The 24079-nt window shown below is 38.6% G+C and overlaps 1 protein-coding gene across 4 annotated transcripts in view; it reads left to right on the forward strand.

Annotated features, from left to right (window-relative positions):
- Window positions 1-24079, forward strand: part of TMEM131L (transmembrane 131 like) — a 170832-nt gene that overhangs the window by 119567 nt on the left and 27186 nt on the right. For 3 of the 4 annotated variants that reach the window (XM_043972126.1, XM_043972127.1, XM_043972128.1), the window contains 6 exons: window positions 349-491; window positions 2028-2170; window positions 5919-6105; window positions 8319-8504; window positions 10761-10910; window positions 11509-12134. In XM_043972126.1, coding sequence (XP_043828061.1) covers window positions 349-491; window positions 2028-2170; window positions 5919-6105; window positions 8319-8504; window positions 10761-10910; window positions 11509-12134 — 1435 coding nt within the window. The remainder of the gene's footprint in view (window positions 1-348; window positions 492-2027; window positions 2171-5918; window positions 6106-8318; window positions 8505-10760; window positions 10911-11508; window positions 12135-24079) is intronic. The other variant, XM_043972129.1, reaches the window with a different exon arrangement.

Here is a 24079-nt window from a genome sequence, read left to right on the forward strand (position 1 = left end):
CAAACAAAAAAACATTTGTCAGGGTTGTTGTAAAGGAGCCTAAACTAGCTAATCTCTAAAGGTCTTTCCAGGTACCCAATTCATGGTTCTGTAATAACGAATTACATTATACAGATGGGACTAAAATTTGATTGCAAAATTGGGGGATGTGACTGGGGTGTTAACTTTTGAACAAGGAAGCACAGTAGAATGGTGTTGGAGGGGTTGGCACATTTGGAAATTGCCTTTTTTGAGTAAGTGCCTTGTTATTGCTTTGCTCCGCTGTGGAGTTTGTTTAGAGAAGCCGGACAACAAAGGTTTACTCTGGGTGATTTCTGTTTTAATGAACTGTGTGTGAATCACTCGTAGGATGCACGGGGCCGTGAAGATCTTCGTGTGACATCCAGGTCTGATGAGTTGAACTTGCACTTACAACCCCTGGAAAGGAGAAGGGTTGGTGTTGTTTTTACACCGGTCGACTACAGGAAAGTAACCTCAGTTATACTCATAAGGTAGGTTTTTCTCTTAGGGTGCCTGCATTGATTGTACACCTACGACAGATGTTAGTTAAATTGGCTATGATAGTTTTACCTTGTTTTTATATTATTGGAGGCAGCTCAGTGAATGGCTCATTGGACAGAGAACTGGACCTGGAATAAGGAGGACCTGAATTCAGACCCAGCCTCAGATACTACATGGGTGACCTTGTGAAGTTGATTAACCTTTATCTGCCTCAGTGTCCTCAACTGTAAAGTGGGGATGATAATGACACCTACCTTCCAGGGTAGTTGTGAGGATCAAGCAACATAATATTTGAAAAACACTTAGCCCAGTTCCTGCCACCTAGCAGAGGCTTAATAAATGTTCCCTTTCATTTCCCCTTTTATTTCACATATTCCCTTAGTGGCAAAGGAATGTGGCTGAGTAGTAAGTTTCTCTGGTAAAGTGAGAAGTCACTTAATTGTCCTGTAGTAGAGTTTATTTATTTTTATAATGGGGAGAATGACCCATAGCTCGCCTTATCTTCCTCCTCCTTAATGAAATATTAGCTGTTAAGTGCTGTGCAGATTTATAATAATGCTAACAAGGGCGAGGCCTGAGGAAGTATGGTGTGGAATGGTCAGTTCTCCAGTAAGATAGGGATAATCTAATGAACTGATCCCTCAATATCAAGACAACACTTTAAATGGGCAGCTAGCCAAGTCATCACCTAAGTGTTTGGCACACAGCATTTATATCTATTGTGATTTAATTGGATTGAAATGGATAGGCAGCACAATACAGTAGTTTTAAGATTTTTTAATTTATGTTATTTTTTAAACTTAAATTAAATTTTTTAATGAACAAAAATCTGTTTTCTCTCTTTGCCACTTCTTCCCTTATTAAAGGAAAAAAGGGAGAGAAAGAAACAAACAAAAAACCAACCCTTTGTAACAAATATGCATAGTCAAGGAAAACCCATTCCCACATTGGCCATAGCAGTGGATTGGAGTTTTAGGATGTGGAGTCAAATCCTGGTTTTGTAATTCACTGGTTTCATGAATTTGGGTGGTTGACTTCCCTTTGGGTTTTGTCTTTTCATCTTTATAATGATAGAGTTGATTCAGATAATCTCTTAAAGGGCCTGCAACCTCTGACAGTTTTATCAGCCTATGCTCCAGTGGGTTCATGACTTTGTAGTTGAGTTTTGCTACAAAACAAATGCATAGAATAAAATTACTTCTTATCAATAAATATTATTGTGTGAAGTAGTATGCTATAGGGTCATGCTTAGAGTAAGGAATTCCAGGCTTTAAGACTAGCCTCTTAACATATAGATTATAATACAACCATGCAAAAGGTATTTAATCTTTTGGGGGCTCAAGTAATGCTCTAACACTGTAAGGGATCTGAATGAAATCAAAAGTTTTTAATGTATTGATATAGTATTATGAGCATGGGATGTACCTCTATTTATTTGGTGTTTTGGAAATAGTATTATATATTCTAAATTAATTTTCTTGTTCAGAAATTAAAAGCTTTGCATTTGATTTTCTTCCTCTCTAAAGAAACAACTTGACCATTTTTGACATGATCACTGTGGAAGGGTTTGGAGCAAGAGAGTTACTGAAAGTTGGTGGAAGGCTTCCTGGTACCGGAGGATCCCTTAGGTTTAAGGTGCCTGAATCCACTCTCATGGACTGCCGACGGCGTGAGTATTAAGAATTCCCACTCTGAATGGAAACAAATGTACTGAACTGTTCAGGGCTCAAGTCAAGGAAGTCTTCTTTAGTCTTGTTACCAATGGTTGAATCAGGCATTGCCATAAACAGATATAATCTGGTCCCCTTTATCACTGGAGAAGATTCTGATAGTCACAATTATGGCTTGTCCCAAAGTAGGTTTGGATGCAGAAGCAAATTTATCATGTTAAAATTTTAGGATAGTGTTTACAGCACTTTATCAATTACTTGCTTATGGGAAATGAGACTAGAAGTTGACACAGAAGACCTAACATGTATTTAGAAGTGTTTTTCATAGGGCAGAACAAGCCAGCCATTCAGATAGCCTTGTAATAGCATTTTGATTCTAAAATCTGTTTAATTATGGACCTAAAACACTTTACTAAAAATCTCATTGTTAGGTTACTGTTTTAAATTGAATGAAAATGTGTATTTGTGGGAATTACTTGAATATGCATGCATGTTGTATAACATGGATTTAGCAGTAGGGACTACATTGGTGGGAAATTTGAAGATTTGTAGGTTGATAAACTTAAAAATATTTTAATATTTAACATTTTTGTATTCCCTTTTAAAAAATCTATATGTGGGGCAGCTAGGTGGCGCAGTGGATAGAGCACCGGCCCTGGATTCAGGAGGACCTGAGTTCAAATGTGACCTCAGACACTTGACATTTACTAGCTGTGTGACCCTGGGCAAGTCACTTAACTCTCATTGCCCCACCAAACAAATCCATATGCAGCATTTAACTGTGTTCTGTTTACCAACTCGAGATGCCCATTGCTCATTTTTATTTAAATGAATTGACTATCATAATAGGTTCGTTTCATAAATTGTGATTCCTTCCCCAGATCCTGTGCCAATAAGGTATTAGACATACTCTCCCAGATAAGAGACAAACTAGCTGAATCAGGGGCCAGGCCTCCTTACTGATGACTTCACCTTCTAATCTAGCCAAGTTCCATATATATCCACCTTCACAGAGACTCATAATAGCCAGTTTTCTGGCTCTCCCAGGGTTGCAGAAAAAAGGTATTCGCTGATTCCAGGAGCCAGGCTTGAGTAGGCAAGTTCTGGCAACATGAGACTGATTTATAGTGGCAAACAGGAGGGAGATGATTCATTGTGATACACACAGAGGCCACTGATTTGCAAAGCCCTGCAAATATTCCCAGAGAAGGACCTACCAGATTAATAACTTGCCCTGCTCTCCCAGCCTCTGATACACAATATTAGTGGAACTAAGCTGGGAGGCCCAGTTTCAGCCTTAACCATTATTGTTCTTGTTATAGGCTCTTGACTTAATGAAGATAAAGAACAGAGCTACGATCCAGTATGTAGTAGATAGTATTGGACTTGGGGTTCAGGAATACCTGGGTTCAGACCAGCATGTAGTTCAGTGCCTGGCAACATAGGTGTTTTCACATCACATTTAAGACACTTAATGACCAGCATTTAACCTCCTCTAAGCCTAGGGTTTTTAAAACTTTTTTCACAACCTCTTTTTTTCCTGAGAAAGTTTTACACAACCCTGGGAAATAGGTGTATAAAATAAGTATAAATGACCTTTTACTGTTTCCAGTTTTTTTGTGACTGCCACATTCAGTTATGTGACCCCATGTAGGGTTTTGAAATCTGTGTATACTGTATTAAAATATTTTGATGCAAAATAGTTTTAAAAAATTATTCATAGCCTACTGCTTTATCATAGAATATATTCAGATCTATAAAATACAAAGATACTGGACTTGGTGGCTCCTGAGGTCCCTTTCCACTTTGAATCTATGGTACTCTGGATTTTTCCACTGTGAGATTTCTGCCGCCTCTGTTCACATATTCTCTGTTTTAACTTGTTTTTCTCAGCTCCTTCCCTTGCATAAGAGAATGATTTCCACTCTACACACCCTGGCCTGACTCACCTTTTTACCTGTGTGGGGAACACTGAGGGCAGCATGTTAGTGAAATAGCACAGACCAAAAATCCAGACTGACTGGAATAGGAACCATTGCATTCCCATTACGCAGTGCCACACTTAGACAGTTTTCTTTGATTCTGACAGCCACTCGATCAAGCAGAGCATTCAGATACCCCCATTTCCCAGCAGAAGAAGCCGAGCACACCTAGCAAGGGGCAAAACTGGGGTGGGGCTTAAGATAACAAAGTGACCTTATTCTGAGGTGGATTATTTGGAGTCTCTAAAAATAGGATTTTAGGATAATTTCCTGCTTTTGCTTTTGCCAGGATGTCTGACTCTGCCATCTCTGTCTGCTTTCCCGGATTATTATCCTTCTCCTTCCTCTTCATCACGGTTGTTCTTACCGGGCTCCCTTTTCTCTAGTCTCCTTTTCTCTCCCTTGTTGATCTCATTAGCTCCCCATCCTCTCTCTTACTTGGAAATCATCCAGCCCCAGAATTCTGGTTCTGTGTCACCAGCTGTCCCCTCAGCATGCCCCTTCACCATCCCAGATTCAGGATGGTACTCATGATCTTCTCACCTACGCCCACCCATCCTTTAGATTTCCCTATTTCTGTTACATGCATCACTATTGTCTCAGGCTTTAACCCTTAAATCATCCTTGATTCTTTACCTCCTTTCCATCCACACCTCCTGTCAGCACTGTTTAAGCTTGAGGGCTTAGCAATATTTCACTTTATGTGAACTGTAAACCTGGCCTCTTACATTTAAACAGTTGGGGGGAAACTCCTCTAGTGGTGTATTTTGAAATCTGTGTGTATTCTACCAAAATATTTGTATCCAGTCATTGGCCAAATCTTGTTGATTCCACCACTAACACATCTCTCCTCTCCTTCCCTTTCTCTCCACTCACACACTCTCTACCCTATTTTAGGCCCTTTTATCATCTCTCACTTGGATTATTTCAGTAGGCTCCTCATTAAGCCCCCTAATTCCACTCTGTCCCCTTAGGAAGAGATCAGACCACCACACTACCCTGCTCACAACCTCACTGGCTCTTAAAGCCCTGTTCAATTCAATTAATTCATTAATTATTATTAAACACCTACTATGTTCCAGCCACTGTGATAAGTGTGGGAGATAAAAGAAGAGCAGAAGACAGTTCCTGCCATTCAGGAGCTTATCATCTAATGGAGGAGACAACATGCCAAGAAATATATACAAAGAAAGCTATATACAGGATAAATAGCCAGTCATAGAGAGGCAGGCATTGGAATTTAGAGGGGTTAGGGAAGGCTTCCTGTTCCTTACCTTTCCAACTTTATTTTACATAACTTCCTTTTACGTGTTCCCTGTTGTAGCCAGATTCCCTGCTCCTGGAATAAACACGTATCTTGACCTCTGTCCCTTATTTTCCTTAAAAGCTTGACTCAGATGCTACCACGTCCATCCATTGTGGCTTCACTGATCGCCTTCTCTCTCTCTCCTCCCTGCCCCCAATTCCTCTGCTTTTTGGTGTTCTCTTTTCCCTTGTATTAATCTTATATTTACCACCATCAGTGTCTTGAACATGGTAAAGCCATATTGGGAAGAACCTCAAATGTGTGATTCCTTGAGATAAATAGAACGTTGGGTCATTCTGATGGTTGTAGAAATTAAGCTGAACCCATGCTTTGTTAAGTTCATGCCGATTGATTTTGATTCTGTAATCAGTGATGTGTTACCACTCTTGCTGATATAAAATTGTCTTTCAAACATTTACCAATTACTTCCTTTCCAAATGTTCCCTTTGTCTTCCCTAGAACTGAAGGACAGCAAGCAAATCTTATCTATAACCAAAAACTTCAAGGTTGAGAATGTCGGTCTTCTTACCACAACGGTTTCCTCAATGAAGATCAATGGGTATAATTGCCAAGGCTATGGATTTGAAGTACTTGGCTGCCGAGAGTTTTCCCTGGATCCAAACTCATCCCGGGAGATCAGCATTGTGTAAGCTTGGGGACATAGCAATGTTTCACTTTATGTGAACTGTCAACCTTGTCTCTTACATTGAAAGAGTAGGATGGAAACCCCAATAACGCTGTGTAATGAAATCTATGTATAATGCAGCAAAATATTTGGATTAAGGAATTATTTTTAATCATGTTACTGTATGGTGTTTTGGACAAGATACGTGTGACCAGATATGATGGGTGTGAGCACATTAAAAAAAAAAGTTAGGTACTTTTTTTTTTTTTAATTTCACAGTGAAACCCAGCTATTTCCCTCTTTTGGGCTTATAGCTCTCTTAATTTGTTTTCTCCCTCTTGTGTATAGTTCTTTGCTGCTTGAGAAAGCCTCTGGTTTGCTATTTATTCCACATTCCCATAACACCTGTAAATAAGAAAGCCAGACCATTTCTTTTGATAGCAGCTGTGAGGGGACATTTTGCAAAATCTCAAGAGTTCACTCAGTTGGACAATCACTAGTTGGACAAACTCCAAAGATGAATTTTTTTTAACATTAAAAAAATTGTAGGCTGGAGAATTTTTCTTGTGGAATAGAAATCCATCCAATGGCTTCTGACCAATTGTATGAAAATATAGTATATCGTTTGATACGGGCTTTATGAACCTAGTGACTCTCTTAGGTTTTGTTTTGTTTTTTAAGTCTGGTCACCTCTGTGTTTCTTGATCTTCATCCCTAAAATTAGAGGGGAGGTAGTGCAGGGAGCTAATCCAGATTCCTTCTTTGTTTTAGTGACGTGTCCTTTAAGGAATCCTCTTGTAATTAAGACTCTGGACCAGTTTAGTGTTAAGCAGATTTAGTCACAATCAAGTATTTCTCAGCCAGGAATTTACATTTTTTGCATTTTCTCACTAATGGGGAAAGTCTTGCTCCCCTTATTAAAGGCATTTCAGATATCATCAACTAGGGCAAAGGTTTCCCTGCAGTTATGCTTCTAGGATTACAGATTTAGAGTTTGGAGGAAGCTTAGAGATCATTTAATGCAACCTCCTCAAATAGGAGAGGAAGCTGGGGACAAGAAAGCCTAAGTGATTCAGTCAGGTGCATGGATTGAAAATCTTCCCATTAAGCATCACTTGAATCCCGACGACTGCTTTTAGATAGAGGAGGAAGGAACCTTCCTCTGGGAAAGACAGACTGAAGGTTCCCTTAGCTTAAACTATTGGAACTGCCCCAGGGATTGATGGGGAGCAGCGGCCCCTTGATTACCAACCTCATTAGGGATTGGGAGCCTGCTCTGCCTACTGTCTTCTCTCACTGAGCATGGGTCATACCTCTTCTTTCACTTCCCTAGGCCCTTCTTCCATCCCAAGAATCCTGGGTACATGCATGTCTGGGAAATCTGATGTTTTATCACAAGTGACTTTTCATATAACAAATATGTTTCCTTTTTTAAAAACTGTAATTCATCTTTACATCTTCCAAGCTGTATTTTTTCTCCTTGTTATCACTGGCACTGATGTTTCTGAGTGAGAAATTTCATTTTGGGGTGGGGAGAGGCACATTTTCTTACTTAATGGTGATATTGATCTATAGGACTGCTAGCTGAAAGTTTAGTAGTGATTTTGGTAGCAGGAAGGGCTAAAATGTCTTCTCCATTAAATCTGTGGCCTTAAAAATTGGGACAAGGGGCACCTAGGTGGCGCAATGGATAAGGCACCGGCCCTGGATTCAGGAGGACCTGAGTTCAAATTTGGCCTCAGACACTTGACACTAGCTGTTTGACCCTGGGCAAGTCACTTAACCCCCATTACCCTGCCCCCCCAAAAAAAAATTGGAACCAGCCCTCGCAAGACAGTTGGCTCATAAAATTGTGAGGGTATACTATTTTCACAAATCTGGGAGATACATGGTTAAACTGAATTAAATCCCAGGACAAAAATGAATTAGATTGGCAAACGGTTTAAAGTTCCTAGAGAATAATGGTATTGTTGTTTTTCTCATTAATCATGGGTCCTGGGGCTCTAGCCCTTTTTGTGTCATGAGCCCCTTTGATTTCTGATGAAGCCCTTTTCAGAATAATATTTCTAAGAATTTCAGAGGAAATTAATTATATTGAAACGAAGGTTATCAAAGTGATAGAAAAACAGGTTCAGAGACCCCAGATAAGGGATCTCTCTCCTAGATAATGACATAGAAGAGCCCTCAGGACTCTGCAGGGAGTGGAAGATAATGATGGTTTTTGTTGTGGCCAGGTTTACTCCTGACTTCACTTCTTCATGGGTTATTCGTGAGCTGACTCTTGTAACTGCTGCAGACCTAGAATTCCATTTTACACTCAACGTCACCCTTCCTCATCACTTGCTACCCTTGTGTGCTGATGTTGTGCCAGGGCCCAGCTGGGAAGAGTCTTTCTGGAAACTCACAGTGCTCTTTGTCAGGTAAGCCACTGGCTTTCCCTGTCCTTAAACTTCCTCTTCACCCCTTCTTAGGGAGTAGAAATTGTGAGGCAAGTTCCTGCAGAGTGCATGAACATATGGCGTCCTGGTGGGACGAGTGTTCAGAGCTTGTACAATCCACAATTTTGTATTGCTTTGAGCCTGCTACTGTACCAGTGGGTAAACTAGCAATTTAAAGACAGCAATAACCTCTAATTGTCAGTTTTCTTTTTTTTATGAGGACTTAGCACAATAATAAGGGCTTAGTGGACCGTGTTCGTTGCTGATGAGTCATTCTAACAGAACTAAATGGTATATTACCTGTGTGCACTAGGAATTTAATATTTATTTAATCCAGTTATTTGTTTACTGTCTTTATTCTCCTTGTTCTCTTGCAACATCTCACACTCTTAACCATTCTTCCCTTTTCCCAACTAAGTTCCCTTTAATTCAGTAATTATCAAGTACATATTATGTGTAGGGCACATCAAAAACCCAATAATCTCTACTACCACAAACCCATAAAGGGGTCAGGCTTTGCTTGAGAACCTCCATTAAGGGGTAAACATCTCCCAAGTTTTCCCTTTCCCATTTTTGATTGCTCTGTTAAGAAGTTTTTCCTTATATCAAGCCTAAATTTTCTTCTTTGAAATTTCTTTCTTCTTTCTTTCCATTGTTCTTAATCCTCTCTCCCGCCTCCCCATCCCTCCTCTCCTCCCCCTCTCCCTTCCCCTTCCTCTTTTCTGTCTTCCCTTCCCTTCCTTCCCTTTCTTTCTTTTGGGTAACTGCCTGTTCATTTTCTTTGATCATTTATCTATTAGCTATGGCTTTTATTTTTATATATTTGAATGAATTCACTTTCTGATTTAAATATCTGACCTGAAATTTGCTGCAGAGGTTTTCCCCTCCTAATTTTGACCTCATTGATTTATCTTACCTTGATACCTAAGGTCCTCTTCTTTCTTCTTTCTTTCTTTTTTCTTTTTTTTTTTTCCTAAGGTCCTCTTAAGGACCATCTCTACCCCTTCTACTTTAGCTCATGCTTCTGTCCTCTGCATGGCCAATATTCCAACTAAAATGAAGTAGTTGTCATTTCTTTGAGCCTCCAGTGCTCAGTCCCCCTTGTCTTTGCTCTGCGTCGCTCCTCTGTAATTGAACTGCTCTTGTCCTTCTTTCTGCCTTTTGAAAATCCTGCCCCTCCCAAGAAGCCCAGCCCCAGGGCCATTTCTAGGGTTCCTTCCCCAAGTTCTCCCTTGTCTCCTCTCACATTGGCAGCAATCATTTCTTCCTCTGCTCCCATGTCCTACTTGTAGCTCTTTTGTACAGAGAGGAAGAAGGGTGATGATAACATCCTTTGCTCCTTGTCTGATGTTCATCTCTAGACAGTATCAAGCCCATCCACTAAGTCTTGGACCTTGGCTTGGTACCTGCCTTACTTCCCCCTTCCAATGGGGAATTGGATTTCAGCAGAGTCTCTTTCCTAGGGTAGCCTGCCTAATAGTTACTGTGCAATTACTGGACAACATCACATATCTCTGTGTGTGTGTGTGTGTGTGTGTTCATATCTGCCCTGTCTTATCCGCCGATTTTGTGTGTTTTCCTTAATCTTCGCATCTCTCCCAGATCCTAGCACAATGCCTAGTTCCTGCCAAATGAATGGGGAGAATCTCATGGTCCCATGATGGGTCCCATGATGAGTGATAGTTCATTTTCTGATTTTTAAGAAAAACTTTTTTTTTTTTGTAATTTTAACCATGAAAGATACTCAAATATCCAAAATGAGGAATAAATCTCATCTAAAGTCCGTAGCATTTTTACAGAGGAGAACAGGGATTTATAGACAACTCAAACAAATATTTAATTACTATTTTTATCTCAGGTTGGAGACAGTGTATATCTAATAATCATTCTCATGGTCTCTCTTTGTAAAAACCTTTCATATCTTTCCATGTTTTTATGTATAATTTTAAATAAGTGTTAATTTAATGAATCATTTATGTGGGGGGGGGGAAAGGGTTTGGCTTTTTAATGTTTTTTTTCCAAAGAAATAATACCTGTATCTTACAGTTATTTTTATTTTTAGAAACTTGAGCAAATATTTTGGGATATTTTTGGAATGTTGGGTTTCTTGGATTGTTGAATCTTAAAGTATCCTGAGATTTAGGCCAGAGTTTGAATATTGCTCTCCACCGTGAAGCAGACTTTGCTTTTGTTGTCTTATAGCCGTGTAATTGTAAAGCTTGCTGCTTTCTTCCTCAGCTTGTCCCTGTTGGGTGTGATCTTAATAGCCTTCCACCAGGCACAGTACATCCTAATGGAGTTCATGAAGTCCAGACAGAGACACAATCCTATTTCATCTTCACAACAGAATAGCAATCCAGTTGATGTAATCAGCCCCGAACCTTACAAGTAAGAATGGTTTGTGGTTATATATAATTTTTCCATCCCAGAAAGTATTCTCTATGGTATATTCACAGAGCCTTGCATTTTGAGGTTAGTATAAACTTTTATGTTGGCAGACTTCACTAGCTGACATATATGTGGTTGGGTTCATTCCTTTGTAATCAGGTGTCTAGCAATGGAAAGGCTCCACGTTTATTCTTCTGTTGACAGAAAAGAGCAGTAATTTGTGGCAAGTGGGTTTTTAGAAGTGGGTAAAGTAGAAATCCTTTAGGATTCAGGTATTAAGAGGCAGCTGTGGATTTAGATACCAAAGGCCTGGGTTGAAATCCCAGTCCTTTGTTGAGCTGTGTGACCTTGGACAAGTTACTCCCTCCTTGACATTCCATTTCCTCATTTGGAAAATAGGGACAATAATATCTATTACCTTGCTGAATGGCTGCAGGGCACTGCCTTGCACACCTTAAGATACCCTGTTCTATTACTTAAATTATGCCAATGTCACCCATATTATGCCAGTATTAACCATTTCCAGATAAAAAGCCAAGCTGTCACACAATTTGATTGTCTTTTTTTTGAAGCAACATGTTTTTCCTCTTCAATTCAGAAGCAGTTGCAAGACGTTCCTGGATTCCTACAGCTCTTCCGATAAAGGCAGAGGGAAGGGCTTCCTCTCGGTCAGCAGTCCCCCAAACAGGATCCAGAATGCCACCAAGAGAAGTCCTGCCACCTATACCCACACTCAAAAAAAGCATAAGTGTTCTGTGTACTATAGCAAACAGAAAGCCAGCCCGGTGGGGACCTCTAATAACAGTGCGAATTCTGACGACAAGCAAAGCCTGATTCCTGGAAGCTCAGCATCTGCCCCGAAGGAGGACCCCTGCTCCGAAGCCGTCAGTGAGAGCTGGATTAACCTAAAATATGCCAGTGGCTTAAATGTGAACCTACAAAAGAATTTAACCCTCCCCGGAAACTTTCTGAATAAAGAGGAGAATGCCCTGAAAAATAACCTAATTGTGAAAAGCCCTTCTTCAGAATGTGATATGAAGGAGGAAATGCAAAGATGTATGTTTCCTAAGGAAACTGAACTTAAAACTTCAGAGACTGCCTCTGAGCTCAAGGAAAGAGAGCTCTGTCCTCTGAAGACCTCAAAGAAGCTACCTGAAAATCACATCCCCAAAAACTCACCTCACCACCAGTCAGACTTGCAAGACATTTCCAGGAAAAATCATGGTAATCTTTCCATTCTTGTGGTAATGAGCTTCCTATTCTGTCTGTCCAGGATCTGTTTGTAATAAGAGTCTGTTTATGTGTGTTTCTTTTGGTTTGGGCTATGACACTGGATTTTTAAAAAACAATTTTTATGCAGAAAGTTGTAGCCAAGATATGACTGTTTAGAACAAGTTTCATAAGATGGAAAGTCTGAAGCAATATAGACTAAGAAAAAGCAAATTTTGCTGGTTATCATAGACATGAAATCTTTATTTGTTTTACATTCGATAGGGATATGTGATTAATAATGTAAGTGGTTTCCATTTTTTCAAAGAGGGGAAGTGGCCACTTTTCTTTTAAATTATTTATTGGCTCAGGTTTGCAAATATATATTTTTTAAAATAAGGAAGTTCAGAAAATTTCTTTCTTTCTCACTAAAATTATATAGCAGCACCACCATGTCCCAATTGTCTATGTGTCTTCTGTTCTCAATGTCACTTAATTAAGAGAGTACCATTTGCTTGTATCAGATGCTTTTAGAATCTCTCCATAGACAGACTCCTATGAAAACAAACAGACTTGTAATAACAAGACAGACTATCTTTTTTTTTTTTTAATATCTGCTCTAATTTTCACTTGGCCCTGAACTGATTTCTTTTAGGCCTCAGGTACAACATTCTTTGGGCTCTTTTGAAATGAAAATATTTCTCGGTACAGTTAAGTCCAATTTCTAGCAGCTTTTCAAAGCAGAAAAAAAATCAACATGTGAATTTTACCCATAGCAAGTCAGTACATTACCTATTGGAAATCAAAGTTTTGTAGTTTTGTTGTGTGATTTAGAAAGAGGTGCAAACATTGTGGATAAAAATAATTGAGATTGGGTGCTTCTCTTAGAACAAAAGCCCAGATCTCTGATGGGGATTTCAAGTGTCCTTTAATAGGGCATGTCAGTAACAGGTGTGTCTAAGAGGGAGACTCTTGGGATGCTGAGACCTCAGTTCGGTCAGTGCATGTATATTCCCAGCTGTGAGTGCACCACTGATGCACCTAGTTCCAACCTGTTTGCACTGTTTCCCTTGGCAGCAGTGGGCATGCTTGAAGTGGATTCATATCTTCAATGTTGACACTGTACACTTGTGTCTTCTCCACCTGTCTGTGTAAGTATGCCCTCTGGAATTATGCTTTTTTTATTTTATTATATTTTATTTTCCCCCCCAAATCCTAAAATACAATCTGGTTACCTTGCCTATGGCCTTTGGGGGGTGGGGGAGAAGGCCATGTTTTTATTTTGATTTTTCAGGCTGGAACAATCAGATAGGGTCCAAACTGCAGAAGGAGCCTCGGACAAAATGTTTTGAAATTCTCATGCTGTTGATTAGATAAGATGATTTACAAGCCATTAGCAATGAAAATGGTGAATGTGAGGAGCCAGCCATTGGTTCACTCAGAACAAATCAGGTCAAACTAATCTCATCTCCTTTTTGGGGGAAGGAGTGTTGTTAGACTGTGGTAGCATTTCTCTGATCTGTAAACCTAATGAATTCTGAATTTCAGCAATTCCAACAAGTCTCTCTTGAAATTCTTGTGAATAATATGGAGACATGTTTGCTGACTGGAAGTATTTGGATTTTTAGTGGGACGAATCCCTAATTGTGGAGAGAGTTTTATTTAACTGATTTCCATTAACCTAGAGGGAGAATGTCTTCTTTTAGTCCTTTGATCAGTGACTCAGGCATTCTGATGTAGTTTGCAGAACACAAACACTGGGAAGGATGAGTGAGGTGTGTTTTAACATATGTCTGTTTGAAAAAGACTTAGGCATCTTGGTTGGCTACAAACACATGTATGACCTGGCTGCCAAAGATAGTAATGGGAATGGAATAAGCACCTTCTGTGTGCTTAAGTGCTTTGAGAACATGATTTCATCTCAGTTGACATCAATAGATGCATAGTGATCAGAATGAAGGAGGGAATAGTCAGTCCCTCTGTACTGTGTAGTCCTCAGTCTCTGCTAGGTGTCTTGTTATTTCTGTCACATTCCTTTTAAAGAGATGCTGACAAACTAGTGTCTGCAAAGTATGTTGGGTTAGAGACTGTTGAAGGAACTGCAGAAGAGATGATGGGGACTGGGAAATTTGACCTCAAGTATTCTGTGAGCTGTTGGGTGGAAAAGGGGATTAGACTGCAGTGAGAAGAATAAGTTAGGAGCAGTGGAAAGCAGTATACCAGGAGGCAACATTGCCTGTCAATAAAAGAACTTTCCAATAGTTAAAGCAATCCAAAAGTGAACTTCACTGGGGAATGAGATGCCTATCACTGTTCTTGCTAAAGGAGAGAATTAGGAGTGTCTGTGAGGGCATTTCTTTCTCAGGTAGGATATTACTTTAGCGGGTCCCCTAAGGTTTTTCCATGCCAACATTCCACAAAATTTGATTTCTATAGCTGGTGTGCTCAGGAAGTACTATTTGAGGCTAGACATTTTTAGGGAATGCTTAACATCCGACCAACAATACCTAAATTATGATATGACGAGGGGGGAAATGCTTGCTTTCATGGTGTTGTAGATCTTTTAATTGTTAGAATATGTAGAAATGTGTATATGCATATATGTGTGTGTGTGGATGTGGGTGTGTGTGTATATATATAATGTTAGAATACTATATATTAGAATATATAGTTCAGATGTGTACATACATATATGTATATCTGTGTATCTGTCTTTATATCCATTCTTCCATCCATCTTGTCCAAACCTATAATTTTATTACTGTGGAGAACTCCCAATGTAGAAGCCCCCTCCCCTGGTACATTAGCAACTCATCATTCATTTGCAGAGTTGCCTAGAGCACTGAAAGCTTTAGTGTCCTGTTTATGGTCAGCAGAGCTTAATCTCTGTCAGAGGCAGGCCTTGAACACAGGTCTTCTTAACTTCAGGGCCAGCTCTGTCTACTACATCACACTGCCCATCTGAGTAGATGTGCCTTCAAATTTAACAGTGAGATTAATCAGCTGTGGCATTCTGTGTCTTTACAATATCGTCTTCTGTCAAGGTAACTTTGACAGGCTTTGAAGGCTTGCTTGATATGCAGTAATGTAAAGTTTGTCTGGTGGGGTCAGAAAATCTTCATTGCCCTGCCAGGATCCTGTGTTTGATGGTGTGTCCAATACCTGTGCTTGATGCCAGGGTCTGAGTCAAGCTTGCCTCGTGATTCAGCTAAGCAGCTGTGAATTCATTAGAGGTGGAAATCTAATAAGCTTTATGGTTTGGGTCTGCATCATTATTGTTTTGTTTCCAAGGCAGATTATTTGTATATTTCTTGTTAAATTTTTAGTGGGATTGACTCTTCTACTATTAAGAATGTCCTCTGTACCCTTATTCTCTCCTCTCTTCCTCTTTCCTCTTCTCCCTTTCCCTCTCTTTCCCCCTTTACTTTTCCCTCTCCTCTTTCCCCTTCTTTGTATCTCCTTTCTCCCCCCCTCCATTTCTCTCCTCTTTCCCACTTCCCTTCTCTGTCTCCCCCCACCCTTTTTCCTCTCTTCTCATCAGAAGCATGATGAGGGATGTTAGAAATTGATGAAAGGGCCCTCTTCAGACATGTCACAATCAAAGATACCAATTTATAGTCTCTTGCAGTTTCTTACACTGCATGTCTGCTGCAGATTTCTCCTAGGTTGGTTCATTCTGCACATGGCACTGTACTAAAGAAATGCAAAAGAGATAAGGAAAAATATTTCTTTTTCCTTTAAGAATCTTACAATGTAGTTAGGGAGATTTGGTCAAATATAAAAAGGAGAGAGAAACAGAGTAAAGGGAAGGAGGACAGAGGATGGTGGGGGGAAGAGATCTTTATTAGCTTAAGTACAAACAAGAATTGGTGAATATTAGGTCTTTTTTATGAAAATAACCACAATACTTTATGTATTCCAAAGCTCTCATAGTTGGAAAGGTCTCCAGGTAGTGTCAAGTCCAGTATTTGCCTGAACAGGAATGCCTTCTTTTCTTAACACCATTCCTGATATGTCACTCAGCCTCAGCTTGAAAAATCTACTGTGAGAAACCCATTACCTGATGAAGTTACCCATTTCATACAACTATAGTAGTTAGGAAATGTTCCCCAACTACAAGGTGCATTTCTGGATCAGAGGGTAACAATTTTGTCAGCAACTAGTACTGAATAGGTGGAACTTGGTCCATTGGTGATGTGGTTGTCATAGGTAATCTGATGATAACTTCCTTTCTCCCTCCTTCCATCCCTTTCTTCCCTCCCTCTGTCTCCTGGTTCAGCTTATTTTACTTTGTATACTTTATATAAATGTTTTTGTGTTTCCCCGAATCCTTCATATTCCTCATCTCACAGAATAGATCTGTCCTTTACATTTGTATACCACAATTTATTAAGCCATTCCCTCAGTCAATGGGTACTATCTACCTTAAATATTTTTAATCTTTTTCAGCAAATCCATTGTCCATTTCCTTCTTTATAACTGACCTTCCCAACATACCCAAGTATACTATGAAAGCAAGGTGTTTCCTTTGGGAAAAACAAACAAACAAACAAACAAACAAACATGGTGTTGATTACCTCAAGGGAATGACATTATTGTCTTCCTTGACTGGTTAGAACCTTCTTTCCAAGCCTTGTGCCCTTAAGCATTTGGAGGCTGTTTTTTCACCTAGCATAACTTTCTCATTAAGTGAGAAGAGAATTATTCAGAATGTGTAGAAACACAGAACATTTTATGAAGTCAGTCAGAGTCCAAATCCTGACATTTCTCCTCCCTCTGAGATTGCTTCAGGCTCTCCAACCACAAGCTAGTGAATCATATATCAAAATTCACTCCAGCCCTGAAACCTGTTGACAGATTCTTCGATGTTCCATTTTTTTCTTCTTACACTTGTGCCTGGTTGTCATCCTCCAGCCTCCCAACTAGCCATTAGACAGCTAAAATTGCAGAACCAGCCATCCCTTCCTAGCAGTAGTGTGTTGATAGATGGAAATGAAGATTGTGGATATTATGTAAATCTTTTGTATACCTAATAATATTACTTAATGTATTAATTATCATCAACATCGTTACTAGTTAAAATAGCTTTGAAATAAAGTAAGACCTTAAATTAGAATACTGTATGTATATGCTTATGTGTTACCCCATATGTGGACCAAACACCCGCTAAACAGGAACAAATGAGTGAATCAGACTTCTGTTTAAATTAGAAATAGTGAAGGATAATGCTCTTCTAACTCATGTCCTAACCTTACAGTATTGCCTGACCTTGAATACTGCCAAAGATATGTGAAATGCAAAGCTCTTTCTGGAACTTGGATCATATTTTCATTTACTTATGTGTTCCAGTGGCTTTAATGAAGGCTGAATGTGTTTCTTAAAACAGAAATGGGATTAGCTTTGAAAATAAAAGTTTTAATTACTTGTTCTTCCCTTAGGTCACAATTCAGTTTTGGGGGGACAGTTCATTCTTAGTATCAAAGCTAAAGCATAAGAGGTTGTTTTGAGCTAATGGTGTAAAAATCCAAGCATATCTAAGATACTTGTGATGTGCAAGACACTGTATACTAATTGCTGGAGATGCAACCTTCAAAAAGTTTACATTCCTAGCCTTTTTTCTTGAAGTATGGACAACCCCATCCAATAATTCTGAATTGTGCAGAATAGTTGTTGGTTTTTAAAAATAGGAATGGCTTAAAAATTCAGCTACAAGAATCAACTTAAAAAAGAAAAAATAAACCTTTCACTTCAATTTCTGTTCTGTACTGATTCTTGGCACCAGAGGGCATTGCTGATTTTCCAAGGTTCTGTGGTTCACTTCTCTTTATTTTTTTGGAAGTGGTCTAGTCCTGAATATTAAATTTGGATTCCTTCACTCCTAAGAAACTTTGAGGACTAATACTTTTGAAGTTATATTTTTGGCATAAAGTATCCTTCAAGCAATGATTTTTCCCATCGATTATATCTGTAAGGAAAGGAATTTTACCTTATTTGAGGGAAGTATCCATCTGCAGTTTTACTTTATCACCTCCCCTATATGGCACAGAATGCTTTCTCACTTCCTTTTTTTTGCATTTTGTGTCCCTTGCATTGTATTGTTACCAACTTCTTTTTTTCTTTTTGGGGGATAGTGGCTTTGGTTTGGGGGGGGTGGTACATTTTTTTGTTTCTTGCTTCACTTTTGTGTAATTGTTTTTCATCCAGGTGAAGTAGTAAAAATCAGTTAAATTTGAAATCTCACATAATTGAAAATGAGTTCACAATTTAAAGGTACTCTAAGGGAGAATTAAAGGATTTTCTTGGAGAACTTGGACTAATTGAGATTCTTGCTCGAGTTACTCACTTAATTACAATACCAGTGATAACCTCATCACAACTGGACCAGGTTCCACTTATAGGGCAGAGTTCGATCTTAGAATTTAGAAAAACTCCTTATAGTTAGGAAAAACTGATAGCATCTTAAGAGATTATTTTTTGCAAGTATCTGATTCATTTTGCTATCAAGAAACTGGGATATTTAAGAACTCAAACAACCAGAGCTAGAAGGGGACCCGAGGCACCATCTTGTCCAGCCCCCTCATTTTATAGATGTGTAAAAAGAGACCATTACTTTCCAAGATCACACGGACTATGTGAGAGGTGGGAACTAGAAAGTCCAGTCCAGGTGCCCCTGCCGACCTAAACCACTCAGAGGCAGATGACACACTAGCCTGAAAAACCATTAGTACTTTTAAGAATGTGAATATGTCTTAGTATTACATTCTTTAGGGCCAGTTTATTCTCACAAAGGACACTTCCTATAATTCTAAATTTTGCAAAATCTTTTCAAGAGGGGAACTTTCAAAAAGATAATTCTTTGACCCTTTGGTTCTAGTACTTAACAAGCTATGCTAGGAGTTGTCCCTAATTATTAAAAGTACATGGAAGTCGGGGCAGCTAGGTGGCGCAGTGGATAGAGCACCGGCCCTGGATTCAGGAGTACCTGAGTTCAAATCCGGCCTCAGACACTTAACACTTACTAGCTATGTGACCCTGGGCAAGTCACTTGACCCCAATTGCCTCACTAAAAAAAAAAAAAAAAAAAAAAAAAAAAGTACATGGAAGTCACATAAAATTGGATTTGAAACTTACCAGAAACTAAAACTACACTTTAAATAGTGTGTGTATATACATGTGCAGGTTATTTCTGTGCATTCTACTCAGTGAGAGTGTGTTGCAGAGTAGGCATGAAAATGTAGGATGAACGAATAAATGGATGAAAAAGCATTTTAAGCATCTACTTTATTCCAGACATTGTGCTAAGTGCTGAGGACATAAAATACAAAAAGAAGAGAACCCTTGTCTTCAGGGAGCTTACACTCTAATGGGGAAGACAACATGGATGACCATTGGTGGCCAGGGCAGTCATGGGCATGGCGAATGGTCTTCCAGATTTCAGGGCCAGTGCTCTATTCCCCATATCACTTATAACAGTTTGACTGGACCCAAGAAGTATGAGAGGAGTGATGTTTACTAAAGTTGGGAAGGTAGTTTGGAGCTCAGGTGTAGAAGGCCAGACAGAGGAGCTCTTATTTGATGATAGAATTTCTGGAGTAAAATAATGTGGTGGACCAGGCTTTTAGAATGTTCCTTTGGCTGCTGTGGAGAATGGATTAGAAAGAGGAGACTCAGTGCTGTTCAATTGGAAGGTCCCTCCTCGTTTCTTTTGACAACTCCTATTCCTTCCTTGCCTCTTGGAGTAGGTAGAAAAAATAATTATGTATATCATTGGTGGGATCGAAGCCCCTTTGAGACAATTCCTGCCCTCTTCTCCTCATCCATGTTCCTTCCAGCTAAGGATTCACTTATTTTCCTGCTATCCTATTTGAGTAGAAGTCCTAGTTCCTGTTTCTTTACTTAGATACAGATTGTTGGATATTGGGAAAAATTAATTTTACATTCAATAGTTTTCAAAACAATAACTTTAATCCATGAGTCCTCAACCCCTTTCTAGATTGATGTGTGTGTGTGTGTGTGTGTGTGTGTATGTATAGGGATTTGTGTATATTATATATAGTTTAAGTAAAATATATGTACATATAATATGTATTATATTTGATATTTGATAAACATATCTTATAGGAGGCAGCTAGGTGGTTCATTGGATTTCGAGTGCTTGGCCTGGAGTCAAGAAGACCTAAGTTCAAATTGTGCCTCAGACATGAACTAGCTGTGTAACTCTGGGCAAGTTACTCAATCTCTGTTTGCCTAACACATTGGAGAAGGAAATGGCAAATTACTCCAGTATGTTTGCCAAGAAAACCCCATATGGGGTCATGAAAACTTGGACATGACTGAATGACTGAACAACAACATTGTGTGTGTGTGTGTGTGTACATAGATATTATATTCACATATATAAATATACTGTACTTTATGAATAATTTAAGGGATTTTCAAGATATTTCACAAATGATACCTTTGCCTTTAGGACTGATTTTAGACCCTGACCCCCATGTAAGATGTGACTTGATTTTTTTTTTCAAAGCCAAGATTTCAGCATCTCTTACAAGGAGAGACTAGAGTATGATAGAGCACTGACTTTAGGCCTGAGTTTACTCTGAATTTGTTTACTCAGCTGTAGAATGAGGGTTAGATTCCACTAGGTAATCTCTTAAGGGTCACTTCCAGCTCCCGATGCTGTGGTCCTAAATCTGGTCTGTTACAGCCAAGGAGATTGTTTCAGAGCCATGTCTCGAAGCTGCTTCAAGTTAAAGTCAGAAAGTGGTGTTCTGAGTGCCTATGATGAGCCTGGCACTGTGCAGAATTCCAAAGAGAAAACTAAGAGAGTAAACAGTCATCGGCTCCTGTGATCATCGATTTAAAGCTTAAGAACTACATTAGAAGTTGTCTAGATCTAATCCCCTCCCCCCCAAAGGGCTTCCACTCTAGTTGTCATCATTTTGTGAGTTATTGTATAAAAGAAATGTGGCCAAAATATTAATCTTGTAAAATGATTCTGCACGATATTTTGACTTTTTGTTATGGACCTGAGGTTTTACTCACTCTTCATACTCTAGACTTGTTCAGTTGTTTTTCAGTCATGTCTGAGTCTTCATTCAGCCCATTTGGGATTTTCTTGACAGATGCTGGAGTGGTTTGCCATTTCTTTCTCCACGTTTTACAGATAAAGAAACTGAGGCCAGATTAGAACTCTGGAAGATGAGTCTTCTTGACTCCAGGTGGGGCACTCTATCCACTGTGCCACCTTTTTGCCCTGTACTCTATACTAATGCAGGTCACTAACTCATCTGCAGGCAGTGAGATTAGTAACAGGGAGTTACAGAGGAAGTGTCAGAGGCAGCATTTCAAACTTTACCAAGTCCTGTTGACTCCAAAGATGACCTTCTATACCATATGCCCTATTTTTATTTTATTATTTAATTTATTTTGATTTTTAAATGTAACATTTATTTTGCTTTTTTTCAATTACGTTTTTATTTTCCCTCCCACCTCCAAGAGGGGGTGGGAGGTAGGGGACCACATGTAGTAAATACGTTATATGACTTTTACACAGAGAAGGTAAAATTACTGATCTCTTTGAGAGAATACTTACCTTCCCAAACAATGATATTTGGTATCTCTCAACTGGGATTAAGCGTGAAAACTGAATAAAATTTAAGTAGTTTATGCTATTTGCCTGTTTTTTATTTCATAGAATAACAGAATTTTATATTACTTTTCAGAACTTTTCTCAATGAGGATGTTTATTTGATTTTGAAGTATTTCTCTTTTAAATGTTTAGGGTAGGGGCAGCTAGGTGGCGCAGTGGATAAAGCACCGGCCCTGGATTCAAGAGTACCTGAGTTCAAATCTGGCCTCAGACACTTGATACTTACTAGCTGTGTGACCTTGGGCAAGTCACTTAACCCCCATTGCCCCACCAAAAAAAATTAAAAAATAAAAAATAAATAAAAAGAATTTACATGTTTAGGGTATTGTTATTGTATATTCCACTTGGATTAACCTAATAAAATTTTTAGAGCTAAGCTTAGTCTAATCAGTGATTATATAGGTTCTTATATTTTAGGGGGGAACTTGAACTTTGATGGCTCCCCCAAAATTACATCTTTATTTTAATATAATTTGTTTTCTTTTTAATCCTATACATTTTATTTTATACATTTAAAAACATTATTCTGAGAAGGGCTCCATTGGTTACATCAGACTGTCAGAGATCCTTGACACTAAAAAATGGTTAGGAAACTCAGGTCTTCTCCATTTCCTTCTTTTTACAGATCACTAAGTGACCAGTTTAAGGTAACAAGACTAGTTAGTGGCAGAGCTACTAGACTAGGTTAACAAGCAAGGTTAATAAAACTGTCTAGTAACTGTATTCTTATCAGAGGCTTTCCCGAATATGCCATTACTTCCTTTTTATAGATTACTTGGGTTTTTTATATGCTTTTATATGGTTTTTCTACATTAAAAACAATTGAGCAGATTCACCAGAATTCTTTTCTTGGTGCTGAATCTTGGTTATGAATGTAAGGCATCAGATGGGAAGGATTATAAATAGTGGAAGGCTTTTTAAAAAATATAAGTTGTCTGAGAAAGGAGAAAAATGGTTTTGTGTTTTGTTGTTGTTGTTGTTGGTGTTGTTTTTAGTAATGCAGTTTCCAGACTCTGAGAAATAAAACATTTTGAAAACAAATGCAATTGAAACTATATCCGGGCTGTATTTCTTATCCACTTTAGAACATATTCTACTATATTCATGACCCAACCATAACAGGACATAGATAATAACAGCTTCTAATTACATAGTGATTCAGGATTTACAGAAAGCACTTATTGAGGCTGTGAGGCATAACAAGTGTTTTCTTCATTTTACAATCAATATTATCACCCAGTGATCCAGTGAGGGACCCAGGATTAGAACTCTGAACTCCTGTCTCAATTTGCTAGGGGTGGATGTAATTCTCCATCCTGATCTATGGATAAAGCATCCCACTCCCTTGTCCCTACCTCCATTTTCTTATGGATTAATTACAAAATACTGAAAATTCCTATATTTTTTTCTCTCATGTCTTTTGAAAAAAATTTAATATTTTTAACTTAATGTAAGAAAAAAGCAAACAAACCTATAAAACAAGGGATGAAACCTGAGCAAAATCCCTAGCCTTTAAACAATGTAAAACCAAACAAATGTTCAGAAGAGTAAGTATGATTATTTTTGTTATTGTTGTTCTTTGTCCTCTTCCTTGTTTTCTTTTCTTCTTTTTGTTCTTCTTATATCATAGTATTTAGCTTGTATGTGGTTCTGGTTCTGCTAATCTCATTAAGCATTACCTCATCCCAGTATGAATCATTTATCATTTCTGTGGCCTTAAAGTATTCTATCAATAGAGCATAATTTACTTAGCCATTCTCTAATTGGCGACTCTTAATTTTTGTTGTTTGAAATAGAGTGTTCCTCCACTGTTTTTGAAAGAAGGTCCTAGTAGATGTAATGACTGGTTCACAAGTTGGCATCAGTTTTGCAACTTCTTCTGTATAGTGTCTTTCATGATTTTTTCACTGCCTTGGCCTTCAGCCCAGCCAGTAATTTATTAGAATGCTTGTTTCCCCACAGCTAACATTGGATTTGATTGGATTTTGGGGTTTTTTTGATCAACCTAGTGCAGGTAGTATGGTATCTTATAGGTGCTTTGATTTGCAATGCTCTGATTATCAGGGAATTTGAGTATATTCTCATGTGTTTACCAGTACATATAGATTTATTTCCTCCTTTGTAAGTTGTCTGTGTCATTTGACTGTTGTTTTGTTGGGGAAGTGTTTATTGTTAGTTTTGTACATATGCATCATTTGGTTATATAAATTCTGAATATCAGACCTTTAACTGACATATTTATTGCAAATATTTTTCCTCATCTGTCTCTTTGCTTTTGATTTTAACATTGTTTTTATTGTGCAAAATC

The sequence above is a fragment of the Dromiciops gliroides genome, chromosome 6 (assembly GCF_019393635.1).
Source record: "Dromiciops gliroides isolate mDroGli1 chromosome 6, mDroGli1.pri, whole genome shotgun sequence".
Lineage (NCBI taxonomy): Eukaryota > Metazoa > Chordata > Mammalia > Microbiotheria > Microbiotheriidae > Dromiciops > Dromiciops gliroides.